The 23,861-nt window shown below is 35.8% G+C and overlaps 4 protein-coding genes, 1 non-coding gene and 1 pseudogene across 13 annotated transcripts; all 6 read left to right on the forward strand.

Moving 5' to 3' along the window:
- Positions 1–223: 223 nt before the first annotated feature.
- Positions 224–3,162, forward strand: LOC103845363 (protein INVOLVED IN DE NOVO 2). 3 transcript variants are annotated; one of them, XM_009122199.3, is made up of 9 exons: positions 316–379; positions 537–609; positions 855–1,197; positions 1,285–1,575; positions 1,660–1,829; positions 1,917–1,985; positions 2,062–2,343; positions 2,414–2,638; positions 2,737–3,162. In XM_009122199.3, exons 3-9 carry the CDS (start codon positions 855–857, stop codon positions 2,980–2,982), a joined length of 1,626 nt encoding a protein of 541 aa, XP_009120447.1. In that variant the 5' UTR covers positions 316–379; positions 537–609; the 3' UTR covers positions 2,983–3,162. The 3 variants fall into 3 exon arrangements, with proteins under 3 accessions (XP_009120446.1, XP_009120447.1, XP_009120448.1); XM_009122198.2 differs by lacking the exon at positions 537–609 and having other exon boundaries at positions 224–379; XM_009122200.3 differs by lacking the exon at positions 316–379 and having other exon boundaries at positions 541–722.
- Positions 3,163–3,303: 141 nt separating this feature from the next.
- Positions 3,304–3,375, forward strand: TRNAG-UCC. Its single transcript has one exon. It is a non-coding gene; the product is annotated as a tRNA-Gly (tRNA).
- A 724-nt stretch (positions 3,376–4,099) lies between these two features.
- LOC103845364 (PGR5-like protein 1B, chloroplastic) lies at positions 4,100–6,068 on the forward strand. The gene is made up of 7 exons (XM_009122201.3): positions 4,100–4,501; positions 4,576–4,638; positions 4,715–4,801; positions 5,082–5,319; positions 5,405–5,478; positions 5,576–5,674; positions 5,776–6,068. Exons 1-7 carry the CDS (start codon positions 4,247–4,249, stop codon positions 5,866–5,868), a joined length of 909 nt encoding a protein of 302 aa, XP_009120449.1. The 5' UTR covers positions 4,100–4,246; the 3' UTR covers positions 5,869–6,068.
- A 326-nt stretch (positions 6,069–6,394) lies between these two features.
- Positions 6,395–12,917, forward strand: LOC103845366 (oxysterol-binding protein-related protein 3C). Of its 4 annotated transcripts, none has more exons than XM_033282090.1 (10): positions 6,395–6,652; positions 6,952–7,045; positions 7,138–7,254; positions 7,338–7,410; positions 7,479–7,597; positions 7,702–7,823; positions 7,926–8,102; positions 8,212–8,356; positions 8,447–8,706; positions 12,495–12,917. In XM_033282090.1, the coding sequence occupies exons 1-10, from the start codon at positions 6,555–6,557 to the stop codon at positions 12,874–12,876; spliced, it is 1,587 nt and encodes a 528-aa protein (XP_033137981.1). In that variant the 5' UTR covers positions 6,395–6,554; the 3' UTR covers positions 12,877–12,917. The 4 variants fall into 4 exon arrangements, with proteins under 4 accessions (XP_033137981.1, XP_033137982.1, XP_009120451.1 ...); XM_033282091.1 differs by lacking the exons at positions 8,447–8,706; positions 12,495–12,917 and adding exons at positions 12,343–12,406; positions 12,439–12,485; XM_009122203.3 differs by lacking the exon at positions 12,495–12,917 and adding an exon at positions 8,713–9,215 and having other exon boundaries at positions 8,447–8,625.
- On the forward strand, positions 9,903–11,371 carry LOC103845365 (annotated as a pseudogene).
- Positions 12,918–20,255: 7,338 nt separating the features above from the next.
- LOC103845367 (telomere repeat-binding protein 1) lies at positions 20,256–23,832 on the forward strand. 4 transcript variants are annotated; one of them, XM_033282088.1, is made up of 10 exons: positions 20,256–20,717; positions 21,115–21,250; positions 21,332–21,953; positions 22,026–22,154; positions 22,248–22,310; positions 22,390–22,469; positions 22,564–22,754; positions 22,843–23,154; positions 23,247–23,310; positions 23,403–23,821. In XM_033282088.1, the coding sequence occupies exons 2-10, from the start codon at positions 21,176–21,178 to the stop codon at positions 23,571–23,573; spliced, it is 1,707 nt and encodes a 568-aa protein (XP_033137979.1). In that variant the 5' UTR covers positions 20,256–20,717; positions 21,115–21,175; the 3' UTR covers positions 23,574–23,821. The 4 variants fall into 4 exon arrangements, with proteins under 4 accessions (XP_033137979.1, XP_009120454.1, XP_009120452.1 ...); XM_009122206.3 differs by having other exon boundaries at positions 20,257–20,578; XM_009122204.3 differs by having other exon boundaries at positions 20,261–20,578; positions 21,329–21,953; positions 23,403–23,832.
- The last annotated feature ends 29 nt before the right edge of the window (positions 23,833–23,861 follow it).

The following is a 23,861-nucleotide window of genomic DNA, read 5'->3' on the forward strand; positions in this document are numbered from 1 at the left end:
TAAGCTTAAATTTGAATGGTGCTACTTTTGCTTTTTTTGACCTTAACGCTGTATAATAAATTAGTACAGAGACATCTGAGTACCAATTTAGCAATTCTTGGACTCTAAACCTTCTCCATGCAACAGAAGCTTCCGTTTTAGTCTTGTGCCCCAAGTTTTTAAAAAAAGTTAAAACAAAGGTTTCTGCGTGGTGTTGGTCTTGGCTAATCTTTTACCCTCTCTGGTTGTCCGAATTTACAGGATTGCCACTGAGGTTGCTTGCATTGTCTTTATCTACAACGTCCCAACAATTAACTGAGGGAAGAGGAAGAGACTTTTGAGCGTAGCAACACACACACAGTTTCTGTGATTCACTAGCAAAAGCACATCGGAGAAAAAGGTATTTGGTTTTTATTTAGTAAAATGCCTCCTTCTCTTTCACATCCTCAAGTTTGATTGTTTTCATTCTGATAAAATCTAGAAAATAAAACAAAAAGGTTTTTTTTCTTCACAACAAGTCATTTCTTTTTGTTCTCTACTCACTTTCATGTTTGTAGATGTGATAAAACAAGACTGTGGATCAAACATTTCTTCAGTTTTTGTTTTGTCCTGATCTAGAGAATAAGAAAGGTAACAGCTTTAGGTCTTCGTTGCCCTAAAGAACCTGACTTTGGTCTTATGAGTAACTAAAATCTTTGGATTATCTATTTCTGCAAAGCTTTTTTCCTAATAAAACCAAAAAGGTTTGTCTTTTTACTCATAGTTCATGCAAAATCAAAACTTTGATGCTCTAGAAACATGGAAAGTAACCAAGTCTTTTCATTTTTGGTTGTATCTTGCGTTCTCATATGGGTTCTCTTTGTTGAACCTCTAAGATGGAGAAGCAGGAGTTTTCAGTTGGAGATTCGTCCGGAGAGACAAAGAAAAGTGAGTGTACTGAAGAGAAGTTTGTGTGGCCATGGGTTGGTCTTGTAGCTAACATACAAACGGAGGTTGATAAAACAGGTCGGAGAGTTGGCAGAAGCGGTTCAACGTTCCGTGATGAGCTCATCGAGAAGGGGTTTGATCCAACAAGAGTCCAACCCATCTGGAACTTCAAGGGACACTCTGGTTTCGCCTTGGTGGAGTTCACCAGAGACATTAAAGGGTTCGAGAACGCCATGAACTTCGAGAGGAGTTACAAATCAGACGGCCATGGCAAGAAAGATTGGGAGAAAGGTAACAACAACTGCTTCTTCTGAGGTTTGAGATCGTTTTGTTTGCTATATGACATTTAAAAGTTTCTTTCTTTTTTTTTTGGATCAGGTGTTCACTTGAGAGATGATAAGCCCTACGGATGGGTCGCTAGAGAGGAAGACTACAACCGAGGTGGGATTGTTGGCAAGAATGTTAAGAAGAAGAGAGACTTGAAAACTTTATCACAGCTTCAAGAAGAGGAGGAAAGGAAAATGGTTCAGCTTGTTGAAAGCATGTCTCAGTCCATTGAGATGAAGATAATAAGCAAGCAAGAGCTCGAACACAAAGTGGATGAGACTTCTCGTGTTCTGGAGAGTGTGGAGTTGCATAACTATCAGCTAAACGAAACGTACAAACAAGGTATGAAAACACCTGAACTAGTCTTACAGCATATGTTACTTGTTTGGTTGTTGACATAGTTATTTTTGTATTCTTGATGAGAAGAGGTTGAGAAGATGCACACGAACTTGCAAGGGCTGTATCAGCAGATTCTGGCAGGACATGACAAGTCTATGTCTGACCTGGAGACAGAGAGAGAGAAGCTGGAGAATCGTGCGAGGCAGATCTACATTAACGAAGCTGAGATGGAAAAATCCAGACTCGAAATAGAAATGGTGAATGATTCTTTCTTTCTTTCTAAATTAGACCAAAAGGAATCATATAACAGAGTTAAAATCTGTTACCTTTTTTTGTTCTTACAGAATCAAAAGGCGATGATGGAGCAGAATGAAGCGAACATGGAAGCCATGAAGCTTGCAGAGAAGCACCAGGCAAGTACTTCTTTAGTTTGACTGAACATATCCCAATACCTTTTGAGTGTCTCAAAAACATGAAAACTTATTGCAGAAAGAGAAGGAGAAGCTTCACGAGAAGATAATGGAAATGGAAGCGAAACTAAACGAAACACAAGAGCTGGAGCTGGAGATAGAGAAGCTGAAAGGCAGCACCAATGTGATGAAGCATATGGCTGGGAGTGATGGAGATGGGGAGTTGATGGAGAAGATGGTCAAGACTCAGATGGAGCTAGAGGCTAGAGAAACAGCTCTACATGATAAGATAATGGCTGTGACACAAAAAGAACGTATGGCCAACGACGAGTACCAGGAGGCTAGGAAAGAGATGATTCAGGTACAAAACAAAAACAATATAAAATCCATTTGTGTGTCCTTTTAGCTGATCATATTACTTTGATGAGCAGTTCTGGAAGGAGAATGAGGATTTGGTGAGTGGGGAGGAGATAAGAGTGAAGACGATGGGGCACTTAGACACGAAGCCGTTTGTGGTAGCAGTGAAGAAGAAACTTAGATGTTCAGAAGCAAGGGCAGGGCTAAAAGCTATGGAGTTGTGTTCATTTTGGGAAGGACAAATTGGAAATGTGCATTGGCATCCATTTAAAGTGGATGAATCTGATGGAATCGCAAAGGTATGGATGGGGACTTAAAACATATTAGATTTTTGAACATTTCCTTTATTATTACAAAGTATTATTATCTCAAGATGTCTTACATGTGAAAATTGCAGCTAGTGGTTGATAAAAACGATTTGAAGCTGGTTAGGCTGAAGAGTGACTACGGTGAGGAGCTTTACAATGAGGTGGTGAGAGCGAAAGTGGAGATAGTGGAATACAACCCGAGTGGTGGCTATGTGGTTTCGGAGATGTGGAACCTTGAGAAGAACCGAAAGGCCACGATGGAGGAAGGAACGGATGTGATGTTGAAGATGAGGAAGAAGCTCGTGGCTATGAAGAACAAGCGAAAGAGGCGTTGAGAAAAAAGATGTCAAGATCTATCTACTTGAGCAAAATAAGACTGAACTTAAGGAACTATGTGAAGTGGTTTTTGGCTTTTGGATATTGCAATGCTCCTTCTTTTCTTACAGACAAGTTTAAATTAATGTGCTATAGTACTGTGATTGATTTTGCCAGTTTATCTCCCAATTATTGTGCTTTGTTCTCTCTGCTTATAACTTGAAGCACAAGGAATGTTTAGAAACTGTGTGCTCGTTCTTTTGTTTTTAGTAAAGAACTGTGTAGTGACAAAAAAAAACAAAAAGTAAAGATGTGTGTAAGTAGACAATTGTAAACAAGAAGCGTCTGTAGTCCAACGGTTAGGATAATTGCCTTCCAAGCAATAGACCCGGGTTCGACTCCCGGCAGACGCATTTTTTTAATTTCAATAACTTGACGTCAGACAAAATCGAATCACACCGTTCTAAGGGTATTAATAATAATACCAAAGCCCAAATACAATTTCTGGTTTAATATGCTAAATCCATAAAAAACATTTTTTTTTGTGAAACATCCATAAAAAACATAAATTTCAAGTTTTACACATTAAGTTTCATAAGTTTTACATATCCAAAGCATAGAAAATTCATATATTAGTTCATACATAGAGCGACAGAGAGAAGAGACATACGAGAGAGGCAAATCGGATCGAGAGTCGCGACTCGCGAGAAAGAGAGAGAGATGATCGAGACGCCGAGAGAGAGAGAGAGAGGCGGATCGAGACGCCGAGAGAGAGAGAGAGTCGAGGATTAAGACGCTGAGGGGAGAGAGAACGGAGAGTCGTCGTGAGTCGAGTTCATCGAGAGAGAACGGGAAGAGATGAGAGTCGCAGAGACGAGAGCCGAAAAAGAGTGATTTCCATTGGAAACCCATTGGACCGCCCATGTCCATTTGGTTTAAGCCCATTGGATTTGGAGTTTATTGGGTTTCGACCAACTGGACAGCTTTATTTATTGGTCTAATTTGGTTAGTCCAAATGGGCTTGGACATCGGTAACCAATGGACAGTGTGTCCAATTGACATCTCTAGGTATTATCGTCCAACTAAAAATGTTATCCATGGTTAAGACAATCATCACAGGCCGCACATATTAGTAAACGCATGTTGCGTGCACGCGCCGAATCGTATCGTGTGGCCACCATTTCTCGAACCGAACAGCCTCCACCACACGCTTCTTCTTCTTCTTCTTCTGTTTTGTCTTTTCGGTTTTCTTTCCCCGGCGAGGGATAGATATTTTTGTTTATCATGGCGGGCACTTGCAGCTCGATAAGGCCACCACGCCTCATTGGTTCTTGTTCGAGTCTTGAGCTTTCCAGGTTGATCGATCGAGCTGGAGTTCCTTTCTCCGTTCGGATCTCTACCAGAAGAAAGTCCATAACAAGAAGCCAAGGAGGTGGTTTCACCGCACCTGTCTCCTCACGTGAGGAAGGTCCTTCTTGCATCTTCGTCGGTCCGATTGATTCCGCAAGAAAAGAAACTCTAGAAGCTCTTTACCGCCAAGTACGCCTACTCAACTCTCTTCTTCTTGAAGTTTGTCTCTGTGATTGTTTAGTGAAGTGAGTTTTTTGAATTAGGCGAAGAATGCTTACTACAATGGCAAGCCTTTGATAGTTGATGACATGTTTGACAGAGTCGAGGTATGATAACAGTTTGGTGTTATATAGTTTCTAGCAAAGATATGGTTTATGTAAATGTTATTATGTTCTCTTGCAGCTGAAGCTTCGGTGGTATGGTTCGAAGTCTGTTGTCAAGTATCCTCGGTGCAGCCTCCTGCGACAGTCAACTTATGCTGATGCAGAGGTACACTTTAGGGAGTTCATGTTTCAATTTACTTCTCTTGAAACATATTTTGTGAGATTTGGGATTCGTTTAAATATATTAGCTTTTCGGTTTTAAGAAGGTCATCCATGAAACATATCATATCTCGTGTTCATGTACCATTTGTTATTATAGTGTGAAAGCATCAACTTCATTGTTTACTAGGATTAGTATTATGATAATTGTTTTCTTTTTTTGTGTGGTGAATGAAGAATGATTTTGTCAAGGGTTGATATTGAGTGGAATACTTTTTGTAGGACAGGATGATGCATCACAAGTTCTCCTGTTAGGTACCATATGGATCTTGATTCTCTTGTTTGGTAGCTCCGCATGTGTTTTGCCCACCATTTATGGCCTCGGCTTAGTCTATGGAGGAGATCCTTTCAACTCAGGGCTTGTCTACAGCAGCTCGACTTCTGTGCCTCTTCTCTCAAAGTTGAATGGTATCCTCCTCACCGTGCTAGGACCTGCTTTTGGATATCCTATTGCATCTTCCGCAGGTACCTTATAAAGTTTGCAGTTTCAATTCAAAATATGGTAGCTATCATCAACTACCTGTACTGAGAGAAAGAATGGTGTTGGCAGTAAGGGTTCTTAAAGGGCTATGGAGAAATGACTTAACCGCTCTAAAAGGAGACTGTCCAAATTGTGGGGAGGAGGTCAAACTCTTTACTTGTCAACAAAAACTACGACACCGTCTTCTTTTCTTTTTTTCAGTTTTAGTCACACGTTTTAGCTTGATGGACCTTGGTGTAGGTTTTTGCATTTGTGAGATCCGACCAATCAAACAAGTCAGCTCACAAAGCCGACTGTCATGTCTGTGAGTGCACACTGGAGTTCCGTACTAAAGTGGAGGTAAAGAATGACATGAACCAATCACTGCCTTGGATAGTCCTATGTAGCTCTGTTTCTAATGACTGTTTGGTTTTTTTTTTGTGTTTGTGTTGCTGCTTCAGAAATCTGCATCTCTATTGGGTAGAAAATGGGTATACGGCAGGATATACCTTGTTTCACGTCCCAGGAGAGGTCGGCGTTCCAAGTATACATAGTTCTGATCAAAGACGAGATAATTTTTTGGGGATGGGTCTCTCTACTCAATTGTCTATTTATTTTAAAAAAGGTTACTAGAAAGCTTTTGTAACATTCAAAAAGTTCAATATATCTGTAACTATAAACGTTTCTACACACTTGAAAGTATAGTGTTTTTGGAGAATTTTCTTGAAAATTTTATTGATCATCATAATTTTAGGAATGAGCTGTATCACATGTTAGATCTGATGCCCTCAAAATATTATTTTTATATTGTGTACCTTTTTGTAGACTATTCAAAAAGTATTCCTTACTACTAAAAAAATGATAAGAGTCCATTCTGGCGACTAGGATAATTCTAATTTAACTCAATGATCCCAATATTAGTGACCAACATAAGAAAAGGTTTATCCATTGGCAAGCTTAAGAAAATAAAATAATTACCATTCGCTCCCCCTAATTAATAAGACTTAAGTCTTAAGCCAGGAAGTTAATTTACTTCCAATAATTTACAATATCAAGTCCCCAATATTTACGTAAATTACAGATCAAACCCGTTTCTCCATCCTTTTTTTAGTCTCCCCCTTCCTGTAAAGCTTCCAAAGCTTTTCCCTTTTTATTTCATCAAATTCTCTGGAAATCAAAAACAGAGTCAGAGATCATCAGGTTTGAAAAGAAAGAAAAAAAAAAGAAGAAGAAGAAGAAGATGGGGAGTCCAAAGAAGAACGAGAACAAGGGCTTCTTCGCCGCCATGACTTCCGGCTTCTCCATGTTCGGCAGCGCCATGTCCAGATCCGTCAACGGGTATGTTTCCTCTGTGTCTTCATAGAAGCCTTATGTGATGTATTACTATTTTTGATCCTTCAGGTGTTTTGTTTTATTTAAGTTGTATTTATTACAAAACATGGGTGGGGGATATGATACTATAATTAATTCCTTCACAAGTCAACAAAACAGATCAAGTTGTCTGAAATTTTTCTGCATGTTCGTTTCACTCTCATAAGTGAATTATATGTGTGTTATAGATCCTTCTGATTGAGTGTTCAATTCAAGTTGGTTTTTTTGGCTAATGGGCTGTTGTTTCGATACGATTTATTTTTCAGGTTGCTTGCTTATGAAGGAGTTGAGGTTATCAATCCAGATGGTGGTAAGGAAGATGCAGAAGAGGAAGCTCAGAGAGGAAGGTGGAAAGACGAGGTTTACTACTTACTACTTCTCCTTCGATTTTTCTTTCTTTTCTTGATTTCAACTTTTGCGGAAACTTATCATTTTTTTGTGTGCTTTAACAGGAACGTGATAGTTACTGGAAGATGATGCAGAAGTATATAGGTTCCGATATTACCTCAATGGTCACACTTCCTGTTATTATTTTTGAGCCTATGACTATGCTCCAGAAGATGGCCGAGGTTACTAGTCTTAATATCTTATTCTTATATGTTTTCTTCTTTCTAGTGGCAAGATTTAAGATTTCTATAAACATTTCTTGCAGTTAATGGAATATTCATACTTGCTGGATCAAGCTGATGAATGCGAGGATCCTTACTTGCGTTTAGTATATGCTTGTAAGTCTACATTTTCAACTTGTTTTGACTTTCAAATTCTGTGGTTGAATGTGATGTTATGTGTTCAGCATCATGGGCTATATCTGTTTACTTTGCCTACCAACGAACGTGGAAGCCTTTCAATCCTATTCTTGGAGAGACATATGAGATGGCCAACCATGGTGGCATTTCATTTCTTTCTGAGCAGGTGCAGCTGCTACACACTTCATAGTGTATAATACAGCTAGGTTGCAATTTGGTTGTCTATGATGACTCAATTATAATGTAATTTTGTTTTTTTTTTAATTTCAGGTTAGCCATCATCCCCCAATGAGTGCAGGTCACGCCGAGAACGAGCACTTCACCTACGACGTCACCTCAAAGTTGAAAACTAAGCTTTTGGGTAACTCTGTTGATGTCTACCCTGTTGGCAGGTAATTTTGTTACTATTTATGATCCGCTTGGCTCTCTCTTCATCAATATTCTGTTTATGCTTTCATCTAAGCTCATGATGCAGCCTGTCTATTGGCTTGCAGAACGCGTGTAACCCTCAAAAAAGATGGTGTGGTTCTTGATCTGGTGCCGCCTCTCACTAAGATTCACAACCTGATATTTGGACGAACGTGGGTTGACTCACCCGGAGAAATGGTCATGACAAATATAACCACTGGAGACAAAGTTGTTCTTTATTTCCAGCCATGTGGTTGGTTCGGGTAAACTGACAACCACATTTCTTTATCTTATCCTTATTGTTTTGTGATAGTCTGTTCATGTGATTCAGACATGCTTATTGATAAAAGTGTGTACTTCCATTGATCTCAGTTCTGGTCGATATGAAGTGGATGGATATGTTTACAGCGCAGACGAAGAACCTAAAATCATGATGACAGGAAAATGGAATGAGAAAATCAGCTACCAGCCTTGTGATGCTGAGGGTGAACCTCTTCCAGGGACAGAGCTTAAAGAGGTCTCCTGTTTGTTTTCCTTTTACCACATTGTTTCGCCCTTTAGTATTTTTTATGCCTTTTTTTGTTTTGTTTTGTGTTGAATCCTTCAGGTGTGGCATGTAGCTGATGTTCCCAAAAACGACAAGTTTCAGTACACGCACTTTGCTCACAAGATAAACAGCTTTGACACAGCTCCTTCTAAGCTCTTGGCTTCAGACTCACGTCTCCGTCCTGATAGATATGCCCTTGAACAGGGTGACCTTTCTAAAGCTGGTTCCGAGAAGCACAGGTTCTTCATCTTTTCTTCCTTCCTAATAAGCTTGTTTGTCACAAAGTTCAAGTCTTTTATTTCGTGGTGTCTTTTTTTTTAATTCAGCCTTGAGGAGAGACAAAGAGCCGAAAAGAGGACACGAGAGACAAAGGGACAGAAGTTCACACCAAGATGGTTCGATCTAACGGATGAGATCACATCTACGCCATGGGGAGATATTGAAATATACCAATACAACGGGAAGTACACTGAACACCGAGATTCAGCAGCGAGCTCGAGCGGGGCTTCCAATGCAGAGGACCTCAAATCGATCGAGTTTAATCCATGGCAATATGGTAATGTATCAACCGAATGAGGCAACGTCTCATTATTTTAATATATGACATCGACATACTCAATGGTGTGGTTCATGGGACTCGTGAAGATGAGTTCAAAGTTGTTTTATACTTTGTTCCAGGGTGAAAAAGTCTGATTACGTAGTTTGAGTGGTGAAACATAAGATTGTGTTTGTCTTATTGTATCCTTGTTTCCATCTCCATTCAAAAGTAATTGTGTTTGTCATGCTTCTATTATTTAGAGATATTTGGTCTTCTCTTTGTTCAATTTAAGTTTCCATTCGAGTAAATTCGCATACTTGTGTCCTCGTAACATCTCCATAGAAACTAGATTTTATACAAGTTGTCTTATAAAATCATAATTTGTATGTCCTCTTCGAAGTTTGTTTATCTTTTTTTTCTTTTATGGTTTAAGTGTGTTTTTCAATTTCTTCTACGTAAATGTCACCAAAAAGAGTCTTAAAACAATAAACTTTAAATTGTGGTCAGATGAAATTAATAAAACTTTATAATATTATGTACCAACAAACCATGCAAAACATCTTTTTTTGTGTGTGTGTTCAACTCATGCAAAAACATCTAAAAACGGTTGTTACAAGAGAGAGAGTAAGATTCAAAAACAAAGAAAGGAGACGTTGCATTGCATTATTAACTTTTTGTTTGCGTCTGTGAAAAGTAGATAAGAGGGAGTAAAAAAAAAGTTTGACAGCTCTGTTCTAGGAATCATTGACGTCAGCGACTTCTTGCATGCATTAAAGAGTGAGAGACGAGGTTGCCTCATTTCTCTATTTTGTCGCATTCAAAAAGATATTGAAGGAGAGAGCTATAGGCAATAAAAGAGGTGGACAGCTATCGTACTAATTGTGTTCTTATTACCACGGTAACAATTCAAAGAAGGAATGCAATTATTTTAACAGTGGTTAAAATGTTTAAAAGATCATAGAAGTAACATTAAGCAAGCGGATGACCAGTCAAAGAGCCGCCTGTTTCGTCTTATATCAAACAACAAAATCATAATCCATTTCTACGCAAACAAGAGAGAGAGAAAACACAGAGAAAGAAGAAGAAGAAGAAGAAGAAGAAGAAAGAGAGATGGCTGCATACATTGACATGTCGAGGATTCCTTACATCCCTGGTCTGTCTCTTTCTTTCTTTATTTCTCTTTGTCTATTAGTCTCCCTTATAACAAACATTTGTTCATGTTTCAAAGTTATAAACAATTGAAACGTCTCTTGACATGAAACTTGTTGCAAAGATTTAATCTTTTCATGGAAATAAAGTTTCATTCTTTATTGATCTTAGTCTTTAGTACTCTCTTCTTTGGCTCTATTTAACATGAAACTTGTTACATAGCTCTCCTCCATGAAGAATAAAGTTTCCTACTTTCTTTGACTCTCTCTGTCTACGTTCTACAGGGAGGTTGCACGCGACCAACAACCCGTACCAGAGATACGGTCCCAAGGGTTTCATGGAAATCAAGGTCCTTCACAACGACAACCTCTACGTCCGCGTCGACTTGCCCGGCGTTCCAGACGACGCCATCCGCTACAGAGTCGACGCCGTGAGACAAAAGGTTGTCTTTTTCTCCGGCGAAGAAACCCTCCGCGACGGCTACAAGGCTGACGACGTGCGCGAGTACTCTGGAACCGCCGGTCTAGGCTGCGACTGCTGCGAGATCACCGGCGTGGAGGCCAAGATGAAAGATGGAGTCTTGAGGATGATTCTCGCAAGGGTCAAAGTGAAGGACCATGACAAGAAATGTACTCGCTTTTTGCCTCCTAACACAGGTTCGAATCCCTTCAAAATCACACCTTTTTGTGTATTATTATCCATTATTATAATATTACTCTTCGTTTGTTGTCGTTTTTATAGGCAAATCTGGGAGATACGATGTGAATTCATTTAACTGTGTTGAAGTGGAGGGTCATCCCTTTGTGGTGAAAGGTCGCAAGGACACGTTGGCTTCCCACCGAACGTCTGATGGATGTTATCACTTCTCGGTGGATATGCCTGGTGTTTGCGGCGATGACATGTTCGTGATTCCCAACGAGAACGAGATCAAGTTCTATGGTGAGAACAAGGAGGTGTGCATGAGCACGATGAGAGTTGCCGTATTTTCCTTGGAGCCGTCAGCAATGTTCAATGCTGTTCCTATGGGATTCCGCTTTTGAGCCACAACATCGCTTGGGATGCAGAGTTTGGTGTTCTCAAAGTGCGTGTTTCACCACAATGAGTAATCAATCATCATCACTCTTAAGTAGATTATTATCTACTACGTACGTTTTTCATATATGTCCTGTCTGTTGGAGACCTTATGATTTTTGAACTACTAGTTGTGTGTTTTAAGTTGAGACTATTGTTATGTGTGTGTCCTGCTTTTGTGTTTCTTGCTGTGACCAGTCATGTTCATTGCGTTCACAATTTCTAAATTTTTATTCCCTTAAGATGATGATGACAAACCGATTAGAACTTGAATTTTCTAAAGATAGGAAGATGAAACACACACAAATCTGAGAAGGAAAGGTTATAGGAAACCTCATGAGAAGTGACTCATGAAGCATTTCTCTTCGAAACATATGGGCAGTTGAATCCTCGTCCTAGACTCCTCGAATGTTGTAACCTCACAAGTCATTTGCTCAGTGTTCTATGGTGGTTGAACACCATTCCTCCCTAAAGGAAGAGCAAGTCCAGACCTAATAAATGTACAATAATAAAAAAAAATATCCTAAACAGACTTGGCAATGAAAACCTTACATGTTATGAAAATATGGTACCAACGCAAAGGAGAGCATGTGACATGAATATAGCCTTTCATATTCAAAATTGCTGAACAATGTGTGACAAAAGTAGCCACGAATTAATATATTTCATTTCTTTCTGAGCAGGTGCATCATCTATTCACTTCATTGCTATCAGTTAGTTTGCAACTAATTAAAGGTGTCCATCTTGACTCAGTTATAATATAAGTTAATTTGTGTTTTATTTCAGGTTAGCCATCATCCCCCAATGAGTGCTGGTCACGCCGAGAACGAGCACTTCACTTATGACGCACCTCCAAGTTGAAAACTAAGCTTTTGGGTAATTCTGTTGATGTTTACCCTGTTGGCAGGTAATTTTGTTACTATTTATGATCCTCTTCTCTCTCTTTGTTAGAGGCTCTCTTAATCAAGAAGGAAACTTCTTTCTGCATAGTATTCTGTTTAAGCTCATGCAGCTTATATATCGTCAAAAAAAATGCTGTGGATTTGGTACCGCCTCTCACTAAGGTTCACAACCTGATATTTGGACGAACTTGGGTTTTTATGCAGCAAGAAGTTTCCTTCGTTTCCCTTTTACCACATAGTACCTGATAGTATTTTCTTATGCCTTTTTTTGTTTTGTTTTGTGTTGAATCCTTCAGGTGTGGCATGTGGCTGATGTTCCCAAGAATGACAAATTTCAGTACACGCACTTTGGTCACAAGATAAACAGCTTCGACACAGCTCCTTCTAAGCTCTTGGCTTCAGACTCACGTCTCCGTCCTGTTAGATATGCCCTTGAACAGGCTGACCTTTCTAAAGATACTTTGAGAATTGGTTTTTGTATAAATATCATCAATGAATCCTTGTTAGAGCATGAACACACAGTTATGCTCTGCATACGAGGTTCTTCGCGGTGTCATTTTTTTTTTTTTTTTAATCTCAGCCTTGAGGAGAGGCAAAGGGCCGAAAATAAGACACGAGAGACTAAGAACCAGAAGTTCACTCCAAGGTGGTTCGATCTAACGGATGAGATCACATCTACGCCGTGGGGAGATACTGAAATATACCAATACAACGGGAAGTACACTGAACACCGAGATGCAGCAGCGAGCTCTAGCGGTGCCTCCGATGAAGTGGACCTCAAATCGATCGAGTTTAATCCCTGGCAATATGGTAATGTATCAACCGAATGAGGCAACGTTTCATAATAATTTAAATATATGACATCGACATACTCAATGGTGTTGGTTCAATACTTGTTCCTGGGGGAAAAAGGTTTGATTATGTCTTATTGTATCTTTGTTTCCATCTCGATTCAAAAGTAAATGATTGTATGCTTCTACGTTTTAGAGATATGTAAGTCCTCTGTTCCGTTTAAGGTTCCATTTCGAACAGATTACTATACTTATCTCGTAAAAGGCGTCATACTAATTAGATTTTATACAAAACTCTCTTACAAAAACATCATTTGGAGGTGTCTTTGAAACATTTGATGATCGAATTTAAATTAATATAAATGTTCCAAAACATTATCAATACATTAAAAAGATAGAGATGGCTTTAGTCTCCTCCGGTAGATCAAGTTTAGTGGAAGCTTCGTGATATTAGACTTTAAATGCGATTTTGTAACGAATTCAACGTATTGAATTGACTGTTGACTAGTGGAATGCTTTCACTAAGTACATATAGATGGAATAAACATCATTTGATGATGTAGTTAATATATTATAGACGAATAAATAGCTTTAGTAGAAAAACATCAACTATGAAGCCTTGGACGTTTTAGAAAGAGATTCGTTCTCTCGTTTCTCTTATCAATTAACATCCTCCTATACATTAAAAGAGAAGTCACTTTAGTGATTTCTGCTGACGTGGCACTTATATAGAGCTTCTCAGAAAAATTGTTATAATTCTATTGGTCGATTTTTTAGAATTTTTTTTTCTTTATTTTCAATCAATCGTTTATGTAGACAGACCCAAAACTATTGTCGATTTCGTTAAGCTCATATATAGCTATGGGGATAATAATTAAAATTAACTTAATTTAGATTTAAAAATTTAAGGTAAATCTAAAATCATTTAACATCACTTGGCATATAATGTAAAAAATATTACAAATAACAATTTATGGAAACTAATTCTTGAAATTATATAAAGATTAATAATGCTTTATTTATTACTTTCAATATTTATAAACTATAAAATATAATGAACAAAATTTTATATAAGATAATTATAATAGTTTTATACTCTACTTGATGAATTGTATTCGAATATAATTATATAATAACTATTTTAAATATAACAAAATCCAAACATGTTTATTAATATTATTTTTAAATTATTTATCGTTCTTTAAAGAATAAATTTATCAGAATTTTAAAATAACTTATGAATAGTTTAAATGTAAGTTACCTTATTTATTTTGCAAAGTAACTTATGAATAATTTTTTTTTCTTGCGCAAGTTGCAAAGTAACTTATGAATAGTTTAAATGTAAGTTACCTTATTTATTTTAAATATTTATTGCCCAAGTTATTATCACATTTATTGAAATTTTAAATGCCAATTTATCTTAATGTTTCTAAATTATTAATTCGTTTGTAATGACTTACCTTATTACAATATAAAATCTCCGGTGAAATAGTTAATAGGGGGATAACTTTCTTTAATCTATGTCACTATTTATTGTGAAAAATAAATATAGCAACGTCATTTATTTTTGAAAGATCGACAATATAAAGTTGTCTTATTGAGAATAAGCATTTCTTGCGCAAGTTAGTATCACATTAATTCGACTTTTAAATCTTTTTAAATTGTTAATTCATTTTAATGACTTATCTTATTTTAAATATGCATTACTTGCGCAAGTTCTTATATATTAAATGCAAACTAGCTTATGACAATGTAGAGTTAATATCTTTCTTTAATCTATTTCAATATTTATTGCGGAAAATAAATATTCAAACGTCATTTATTATGAAAAGTCGACTATATATAAAGATACTCTCAAGGTCTTACATACAATACAATACAATACAGTGTTGTGAAGATATCAAATTTTTAAAAACAGTATGGCAATGGTTCAAGCTCCCAAAAACCGAGTGTCTTTTATCAGGCAATTAAAACCATGTAAAGATACATGGCGTATTGAGGTTAGGATTCTTCGCTTGTGGGGAAATTACAACAAAGATTCCGGAAACACCATCGAAATGGTTTTCGTTGATAAAGAAGTAAGTAGATTACTATATTTTTTACAACTCATAATCGTCTTTAGTCTTTTATTTTCAATCCAACTCATATAACTTTATCTCATCTTCGTGTAGGGGACAAGAATTCATGCTCCAGTTGGTGAACAGCTCATCAAACAATTTGAAGGGAAACTAACCGAGGGCGATGCGAAGGTCGTCCAGTTATTCACCTAAAATAAAGAATTACAACACATATACAATACAATTCTAATTAATGATAATATAAAATATGTTAGTTCTAAGGAGGTGTTATTGGTTTATATATTTTTATTGATTTCGAAATCCATATAGTATTTATAAATCCAAATAAAATATACAAGTTTTCAAATTTTCTCGGATTAATATTTACAAATCCGGAGATTTTTTTTCGGATTTGGACCTTTGTATTTTTCACAAAGAAATCCATGCAAATCCATTCAAATACATTATGAAATCAAATCTATTAGTAAATACGTATGATTGAATAACACTTGATTTGAATTAGAATTTATGAATCATTAAACGAATAACACTTGATTTGAATTAGAATTTATGAATCATTAAACGAATAACACATGATTTCAATACATATTTTAAAATCATAGAACCAATAACACTAAATTTAGTTTAGATTTTCAAATCCATCAAAATACACCAACCAATAACCCACACTAAAACTATACACTATTTATTCCATATTTTGAAAGAGAAGTCACTTTAGTGATTTCTGGTGACGTGTCGCTCATAGGTGAAGTTTCAAGAAATTGTTCTAATTTGATTAGTCGATTGTTCTTAATTTTTGTTTATTTAATTTAGATCTAAAAATTTAAGGTAAATCTAAAATCATTTAACATTACTTGCCATATAATCTAAATAATATTACAAATAATAGTTTATGGAAACTAATTCTCGAAATTATAGAAAGATTAATAATATTTTATTTATTACTTTCAATATTTATAAACTATAAAATATAATGAACGAAATTTTATATAAGATAATTATAATATTTTTATACTCTACTTGATGAATTGTATTCGAATATAATTATATAATAACTATTTTAAATATAACAAAATCCAAACATGTTTATTAATATTATTTTTAAATTATTTATCGTTGTTTAAAGAATAAATTTATCAGAATTTTAAAATAATTTATAAAATGTTATAAATTATTTATAAAAATATAAACCTACTACATATTGATTGAGAAGTCACATAAGTGATTTTTTATTACGTGTCGATCATAAATGAACTCTTCAAATTGTTATAATTTGATTGGCTGGTGATTTTTAAATTTTTTTATTATAATTATATCTAAAAAGAAATGATAATTCAATTACCACTTTGCAAATAATCTACATAATTTTAGAAATAATTATTTATGGTAACTAATTGTTGAAACTATGAAAAAGTAATAATGTGATCAAATTTTTTATATATTTATAAATTACATAAAACTAGGAGTTTTCCTACGCCATGCGCAGAAATAGTAATTTTTAATATAAATTTGAGATTCTAACTGTGTAATACAAATCTGAAATAGTAATACAAATTTGTTATTATGATCTTTCATTCTTTGAGACTTTGTTTGTTTTAGTTAAACTGAAAAATCTTTTTGTTAATTTAAATGATGAAGATGAAAAATAAATTTAAATAATGTTTAAATATTTAACTATCAATATTTTTTTGGATTAGTGTTACTTTATTTAGTTTATTTTTATTAATGTGAGATACATATATATACATATATACTATTATTTTAATTGTGATATATGAATTATTAATATAGTTAATAGTTTACGATAAACAAATATTTATATGGAAAATTGACATTAATGATGATATAAGAGTTATTTTTTTTACCATATTTAAAATCCCTACAAAAAAAATTAAATTTTTATAAGAAAATTTTACATCTCACAATTAATATGATGTCATGTCACTATTTTCTAAAACCATGTCATCTATTTCAAGTGTCATGTCATCTTTTTTTCAGCAAAAATGATTGTAGTGACAACATGTGTATAAATCACTTCGCAAATATAGTCTAGGGGACAAGAAACAAAAATGATTATTTGAATTGATATAATGATTTTATATACGTATATAAAGCCTTATATTTGTATATAAAGTATCATAATAACTATTAATGTCTAACAAATTTCATGCATGCTTTATAAATTATTTATTAAATTATAAATAAATTTATAAAATTATTTATATTGGCTTATCAGATGTTTTAAATTATTATAAGAGGTTCTATATGTTCTTTGGGACGGTGAGATATATCATCATTTTTTTTCTTCAGCTCTTTTCTTATTGCACATGCCGTTTTCTGATTTGACATGTGCAAGTTGCAAAGTAACTTATGAATAGTTTAAATGTAAATTACCTTATTTATTTTAAACATTTATTGCCCTTATTATCACATTTATTGAAATTTTAAATGCCAATTTACCTTAATGTTTCTAAATTCTTAATTCGTTTGTAATGACTTACCTTATTACAATATAAAATCCCTCTTGAAATTTTCTTCTTAAACACACAAATTATTTTGGGACGTTGCAATTATACATACACACAATAACTGTCTCTTGATACTGAAGTTAATTTGTCCTTCTCGTCCATGTCAAATATTGAGTACCAGCTTTTCTCCATGGCTGATGCTTTCTCGCAAAGGCGGTGATATTATAATGTAAAATCCGTTATTTCTAAAACTATACATTATTTATTCCATATTTTGAATTTTATTATGTTCGCACATGGTGGAGACCGGTCACCTAGTACAAAGAATACACAACTAACTAATATGGATTTTTTTTTTAAACTAATTAATATGGACTACATCATGTCATCATGTGCTGTGTTTGTTATAAGAAAAAGAAGGTTTTTTTCCGAGTTTTCCTTTCATTTATGACACTGGTCATGTGTCTATTTAATTGCGGGAAAAAGTATTACTATGAGCCGTCTTGTGAGGATGCCGTCATATTTGATAGTCAAGTTACATAAAACATATATAGAAGTGTTGTGAATCATCTCTTCTACGTCGACCATGTCTCCTAAAGTTTCCTCTAACCTTCATGTACTTTTTCCCCTTTGTCTTCATACGTCAAATGTAATTATCCTAACTTTTGTGGTCTTAATTTCTCTAAGCAAAGACACAATTCACAACACAAACTGCAAACGGCAATTTTTTTATAATATTCACAACTTTTTCGTTGAGTTTCACTGTATTTTAATTATACACGTAAAAAAATACCATCTATAAACATAAATATATGTATAAAACAGTTTAAAGACGATCTTTTCTACGTATATGGCTATATGCTGCTAGTTACGAACTTTGAATCGTTTATATTATAAAATTATTGCTATGCGTCGATTCCACTTTTTCAATATTCAACTGCCATATATCAGCTATTTTGTAATATTCACATAATTTTATTTTAGTCATGAGTCACCATCGATAAAAGCTTAGGTTTAGAAGAGTATCACCAGGATCCAGGTACACAATTAGTTAAGAAGATATAAAATTAACAATGATACAAATTTATTTATATACAGAAAAGAGGCTAATAATAATATACGAGAGTTAATAATAATAATATATACGAGAGTAGGAGCAATGAAAAGATTCTTATTAGGCTCAATAATAGTCTCATCTCATGTATTTTTCAATAAGTGTTCAAGTTTCAGCACGTCATGCAAACTCTACAGAACATTTTTGTAACCCAGACGAGTTTGGTTTCTAAGAGTTTGGCGCAGTTTTACTATAACTCGTATTATTTCATAATTTGACCAAGATGTTATCATGTTAGATAGATTCCAATATCAAAAATATCAAGAAATTTTACCAAAAAAAAAAATATCAAGAAAATTAGGATAAGTACATGTACATCCAAATAATAATCCTAGTATTGGATTTCCGATCGATGCATAGTATCACGGTTTTAGCTCATAGCCAATCAAAATATTGGTGTATTTATCCTTACAGTCGCGGAATAATTATTTAAATAGATGGGCCATCGAACATGATAAAGCGCTTAATTATTTTAAACTTTATTTTAGTAAAAAACAATTAAATAATCATTTATTTCATCTTATCCTTTTGAAGGATAAAGCGTGAGTGGTTTCGAAATCTTATCATACAAACTACAAAGTTACAGACATCACAATCCAGCAAAATAATATATAATGTATATAAATGTGATAAAACAAAAATAGATTCAAAAAGTTCAGTAAAAAAAAGATTCAAAAATAACCATAAAATGTGGCTTATGTGAGCTTAATTAAACATGTAACATTCTTCATCCTGAAATAAAAATTAAAGTAAACCGAAGCAATTCATTCACCAAAAAGTTGCTCAAATTTAAGTTTTTCAAAGGGAACATTGACCAATTAACGTTTAAAAGCTGGTTAATGGCATCTTGAAGGTATCGTTAAGATTAAAATATTATCATATATGTTTGCCACTATGGATAATAATCACTGTCATATAATGTGGTCCCACCAGTTAGGTCTGTGGAGCCGACTACTAGCAACCCAAGCTTTCTCCTTTCTTATCGCCTCACCGAACCTTTCAATGCCGTGAATTCGACGGTGGTTATCTATCTATCCTTCCCTACGAGTTTAATTTCGACGGTTCTTGTTATTTATCAGCTCGAGAAAAGTTTCTTTTCGTATTCTACAAACTGACTAAAAAGTGCAACAGAGACTCCTTACATTATGAGAGATTGATTCTCTGCCGTTCGATTGAAGCACAAAAATCTGTAGTGCAAAAAAATAAAATTAATAAGAAATTGGCCAAGAAAAAATATATGCAGTTTAGAGGTAATTAATATTTTAAATATGAATAAAAGTAGTTTAGTGGTAGATCCACCTGCCACGTGACAGAATATCGTATAGTTACAGCTAACAGGCTATTTCCACTAACCTAAATATTATATACTTTATATTGTTAAAACTTTTTGTCTAAACTATGAGCTAAAGAAATTCTTCTAAACTTGTAAAAAATCTATTAAAAAAAGTTAGTATAAAGTTCAAGCTTTAATTACAATTTTCCAATTAAAACCTCAGATTTCTTCAGGATATAAAAATGGAATTCAATTAATTTTAATAAATTGTGTTAAGAAAGTGCAAGTTAATAATTGCATATTCTTTTATCAAAAATTAATTGTTTTAATACATCTGAGTTAATGTTTTGACATGTAAACATCTCATTGGCGGAGACCAGGACTCATGTGACTGTACACCCATCGCCACGTGGTGAGATCTGGAGAGGGATTACAACAAGCATGTCGAGCGTGGCGGGGGGGAACCTGGTCTTCGAGTGAATGAGCCAGCCGGTTTAAAAACAACGCGTAATACCGGTTAGGCCGGTGAAAAAGTCATCAGAATATATAGAGGTCATAAAAGAAAGGGTTTAAGCCAAAAAAAAACGTGGTCGTCTTTCTTTTCTTAAGGGTTTTTGGTTTTAGGCGTTTCGGAGAGAGAGAGAGAGAGAGAGAAAAGAGAGAGAGATTGAGTTTGCTTGTGGTGTGAGAAGATCGCCATCGTGTGGGTAGCGTTTCAGACAAGTAAAAAAAAAGATAAAAAAAAAAAAGAGTTTCCGTCACTTTCTCGGGAAAACGCATGTGTTAAGAAGACAAAGGGGGTTTTGGTGTGAGTCCCTCCTTCCTTCCTTCCTTCCTTTGCGTTTCTCTCTTTTTCCTTTTCCGATCTCGCAATTGCCGGGTTTATTCGCCGGAATATTCTCCGTATTTTCTTTTCTTCTAAAAAATTCAAGATTAGGGTTCTAAAGGTGAGATTTTTAGAGTTTTCCTTGAATCTGTCGTTTTCTTGGAAAATTTCTTGAAATTCTTTTCTTTTTGTTTTCAAGGAAATTTTTCTGGGTTAATTTTCCTGGGAAATTCGTGGATCTGTGAACCCGATCTGAGATTTAGAACACGTGATCTGTTAAACCCTTTTGATCCTGAGATCCAAGTTCTTGATCGAACATTTTGTTAGGGTTTTTAGGGTTTTCCTGACGGTTTCGGTTTACGAGTCGATTAGGGTTTTAGAGTGGGTTTAAGCTATTTTCACGGTTTTGACCCAAAACATTCAGACAAAAACCCCTTTTGTTTTGTCTTTTCATAACCTCTAAATTTCGTTGTATCGTTTAATCTAAGACTCTATGGCTCTCTCTTATTTTTCTACAGGATATTCGTTGGTTGGTGTGGTAAGTCATTTCACATAACTCTGTGTTATGCATTCAGAGAAATGGTGTCGCATAAGTGTGTAGAAGAATTCTCTTTACAGTTCCCTGCCAATGCTCGAGCCCCCAGATCAGCTAGGGTAATTAATAATAGCCTTTTACCATTTAGTTTCTTTTGCTTTGTTTTTGATTTGACTTCCTTTTCATTTTGTGGCCAGAAGAAGCGCAGCTTCAAGAAGGAGGAGATAACTGAAAATGACAAAACGTGTGCTATTGATCTATTGGCCACCGTAGCTGAAAACTTGCTGTCTGAGACCGGAAGCTCTCACATGTCTATTGACAAACCGGTTGAAGACCATTGTCTCGTTAAAGAGGAGTTCCCTGTGGAAGATAAACCCTTAAAGCCTGCAACTTTACCCGAGTTTAATCCTTATCAGGGATCATCAATGAGCCCTTGCGGTTTCAGTTCTGTGATCAGTGGCAAAGTGGAGATCGAGGCTGAGGGTTTTAGCCACTCTGGTGGTATTGATTCTTGTCAAGCCGGTCAGGATTTGAAACCGAGTGTAGATGGCGGTGCTGTAGTTCTGGATGCGAGACCTAATGGTGTGGGTAGTTTAGGTGGTAGTAGCAGTAGGACCAAAGTGCCTTCAATGGGGGCTGGTGTGTCTCTTGGCGCTTTGGATGATGTACATATGTTTAGTAGAGATGATGATGAAAACTTTTCTGGGTATATATGCCCTCGTGTTACCAAAAAGTCACCTAGGTCTGTGCCGCGCGTTGGAGACAGAAGAATCAGGAAGATATTGGCTTCTAGGCACTGGAAGGGAGGTTCAAGACATTCAGGTAGTACCCCACCCGCCTAAGGGTTCTTGTCTGTTTTCAAATGTTACTTACTTGCATTTGGTGGTGTTGCAGAAGCAAAATCATGGAGGAACTATTACTTGCATCATCAGAGGAGCTATCCTATCAAGAAAAGGAAATACTTTGACCACATCTCTGACTCAGTGTCTGATGATTATCGTCTGCGCTCTAAGATGCAAAGAGGTAGAAGAGACTTTTCTTTTGTTCTAATCCCTCTGTCTGCATCTTGTAGCTTTTATGTTGGTTGTATTGAGATTCGGCAATTTACTTTTGCAGGCAGCAGAGCTGTTTCTACTATGAAAGGTCCAGGTGCATCCTTTGTGTCAAGCGACTCTCATGGTAACAAAAGAATCTCTACTTGCTTATGAAAATGAAGAAGCTTATGTTAGAATGTATTTTGCTTTTTATTTTATTTCAGTGAGACTGCGGATCAAGTCATTCAGGGTGCCAGAGCTTTTCGTAGAGATTCCAGAAACCGCTACTGTTGGCTCCTTGAAGGTAACATCATTACCAAGCTCTTTGGTCTCTCCTTCTTTTCATTTCTGTTGTAACTCACTTCTAATGTTCTGATTCTCCTTTTTGTTTTAACTAGAGAATGGTGATGGAGGCAGTGAGCACTTTATTGAGTGATGGACACCGAGTTGGTCTGATGGTTCAAGGGAAGAAAGTCAGAGACGATAACAAAACACTTCATCAAACTGGGATCTCTCAGGATAACACCCACTTGGACTCTCTTGATTTCAGCCTTGAACCTAGCTCAGAAGCTCCTCATCTCTTATCTAGGTTCACACTTCTCTATTCACAACTTACATCTTTTAAAAACTCAAAACAAAGTTTTGCGACTTAAAAGTTCTTGTTTTGTTTTTTTCAGCAACCCGTCGGGACATGTCTGCGAGGAACTATCCATGTGCCGTACTTCTGACATGGACACGTTGTTCAAAACTGAGCCTGATTTAGCACTGTTCCCATCAGGCTCGTTTGACAAGGAAACTGCAGCAGATGATTCAAAAGCTCTGGTTCATGCTGCGCTCACCGAACTGTCTCCTCCTCAACCGCCTCGTCATAAATCTAATAAGCAGCAGCAGCAGCAGCAACAGACTGCACAGCGAAGAATGCGTCGACCTTTCTCTGTTACTGAAGTAGAAGCACTTGTTCAAGCAGTTGAGAAACTCGGTACTGGCAGGTAACAAAAAACAGATCATGCATATATATATTACTGTTATATTTGTGGTTGTGAAGTAGATAAATGATATTAGTTTGGGTTGAATTGTGCAGGTGGAGAGATGTTAAGCATAGTGCTTTCGAAGATGCAGACCACCGCACTTACGTTGATCTCAAGGTTTGTCACTTTGTTCTAATTCTAAACCGTACTAACATTGCTGAACCTCAAATCCGAATCTGAGTCCAAGAGTGTTTGGTTTTAATGTGCAGGACAAGTGGAAAACGCTGGTCCATACGGCAAAGATATCGCCACAGCAGAGGAGAGGAGAGCCAGTGCCGCAGGAACTTCTAAACAGGGTCTTGAACGCTCACGGCTACTGGTCACAGCAACACATGGAGACACTGGCTCTGCCTAAACCAGAGTCTGTGTTGCTTCTCTAATCAAAAATCCGCTCTCTCCCCCCCCCATTGTGTATTGTTGTAAGATTCTGACGACATAGATGCACAAATTTAGTCTTTGACTTGTTCCTTTGCTTTCTCTTTTTCTTTTTAACTTTTCTCAATGTAAAGTTTTAATTGGAATAAGGTTGATGTTCCTTGACCAATTTAGGGCTTTAGAGGATTTTTTCTTTTTCTTTTGTACATGGTTTGTTGACATTCTCACTCTTTTATTTCTCTCTTTAAGACTATTTTTCACTCTCATATTATTCTCTGTTCAAACGAGTGGTC

This window comes from Brassica rapa, chromosome A10 (genome assembly GCF_000309985.2).
Source record: "Brassica rapa cultivar Chiifu-401-42 chromosome A10, CAAS_Brap_v3.01, whole genome shotgun sequence".
NCBI lineage: Eukaryota > Viridiplantae > Streptophyta > Magnoliopsida > Brassicales > Brassicaceae > Brassica > Brassica rapa.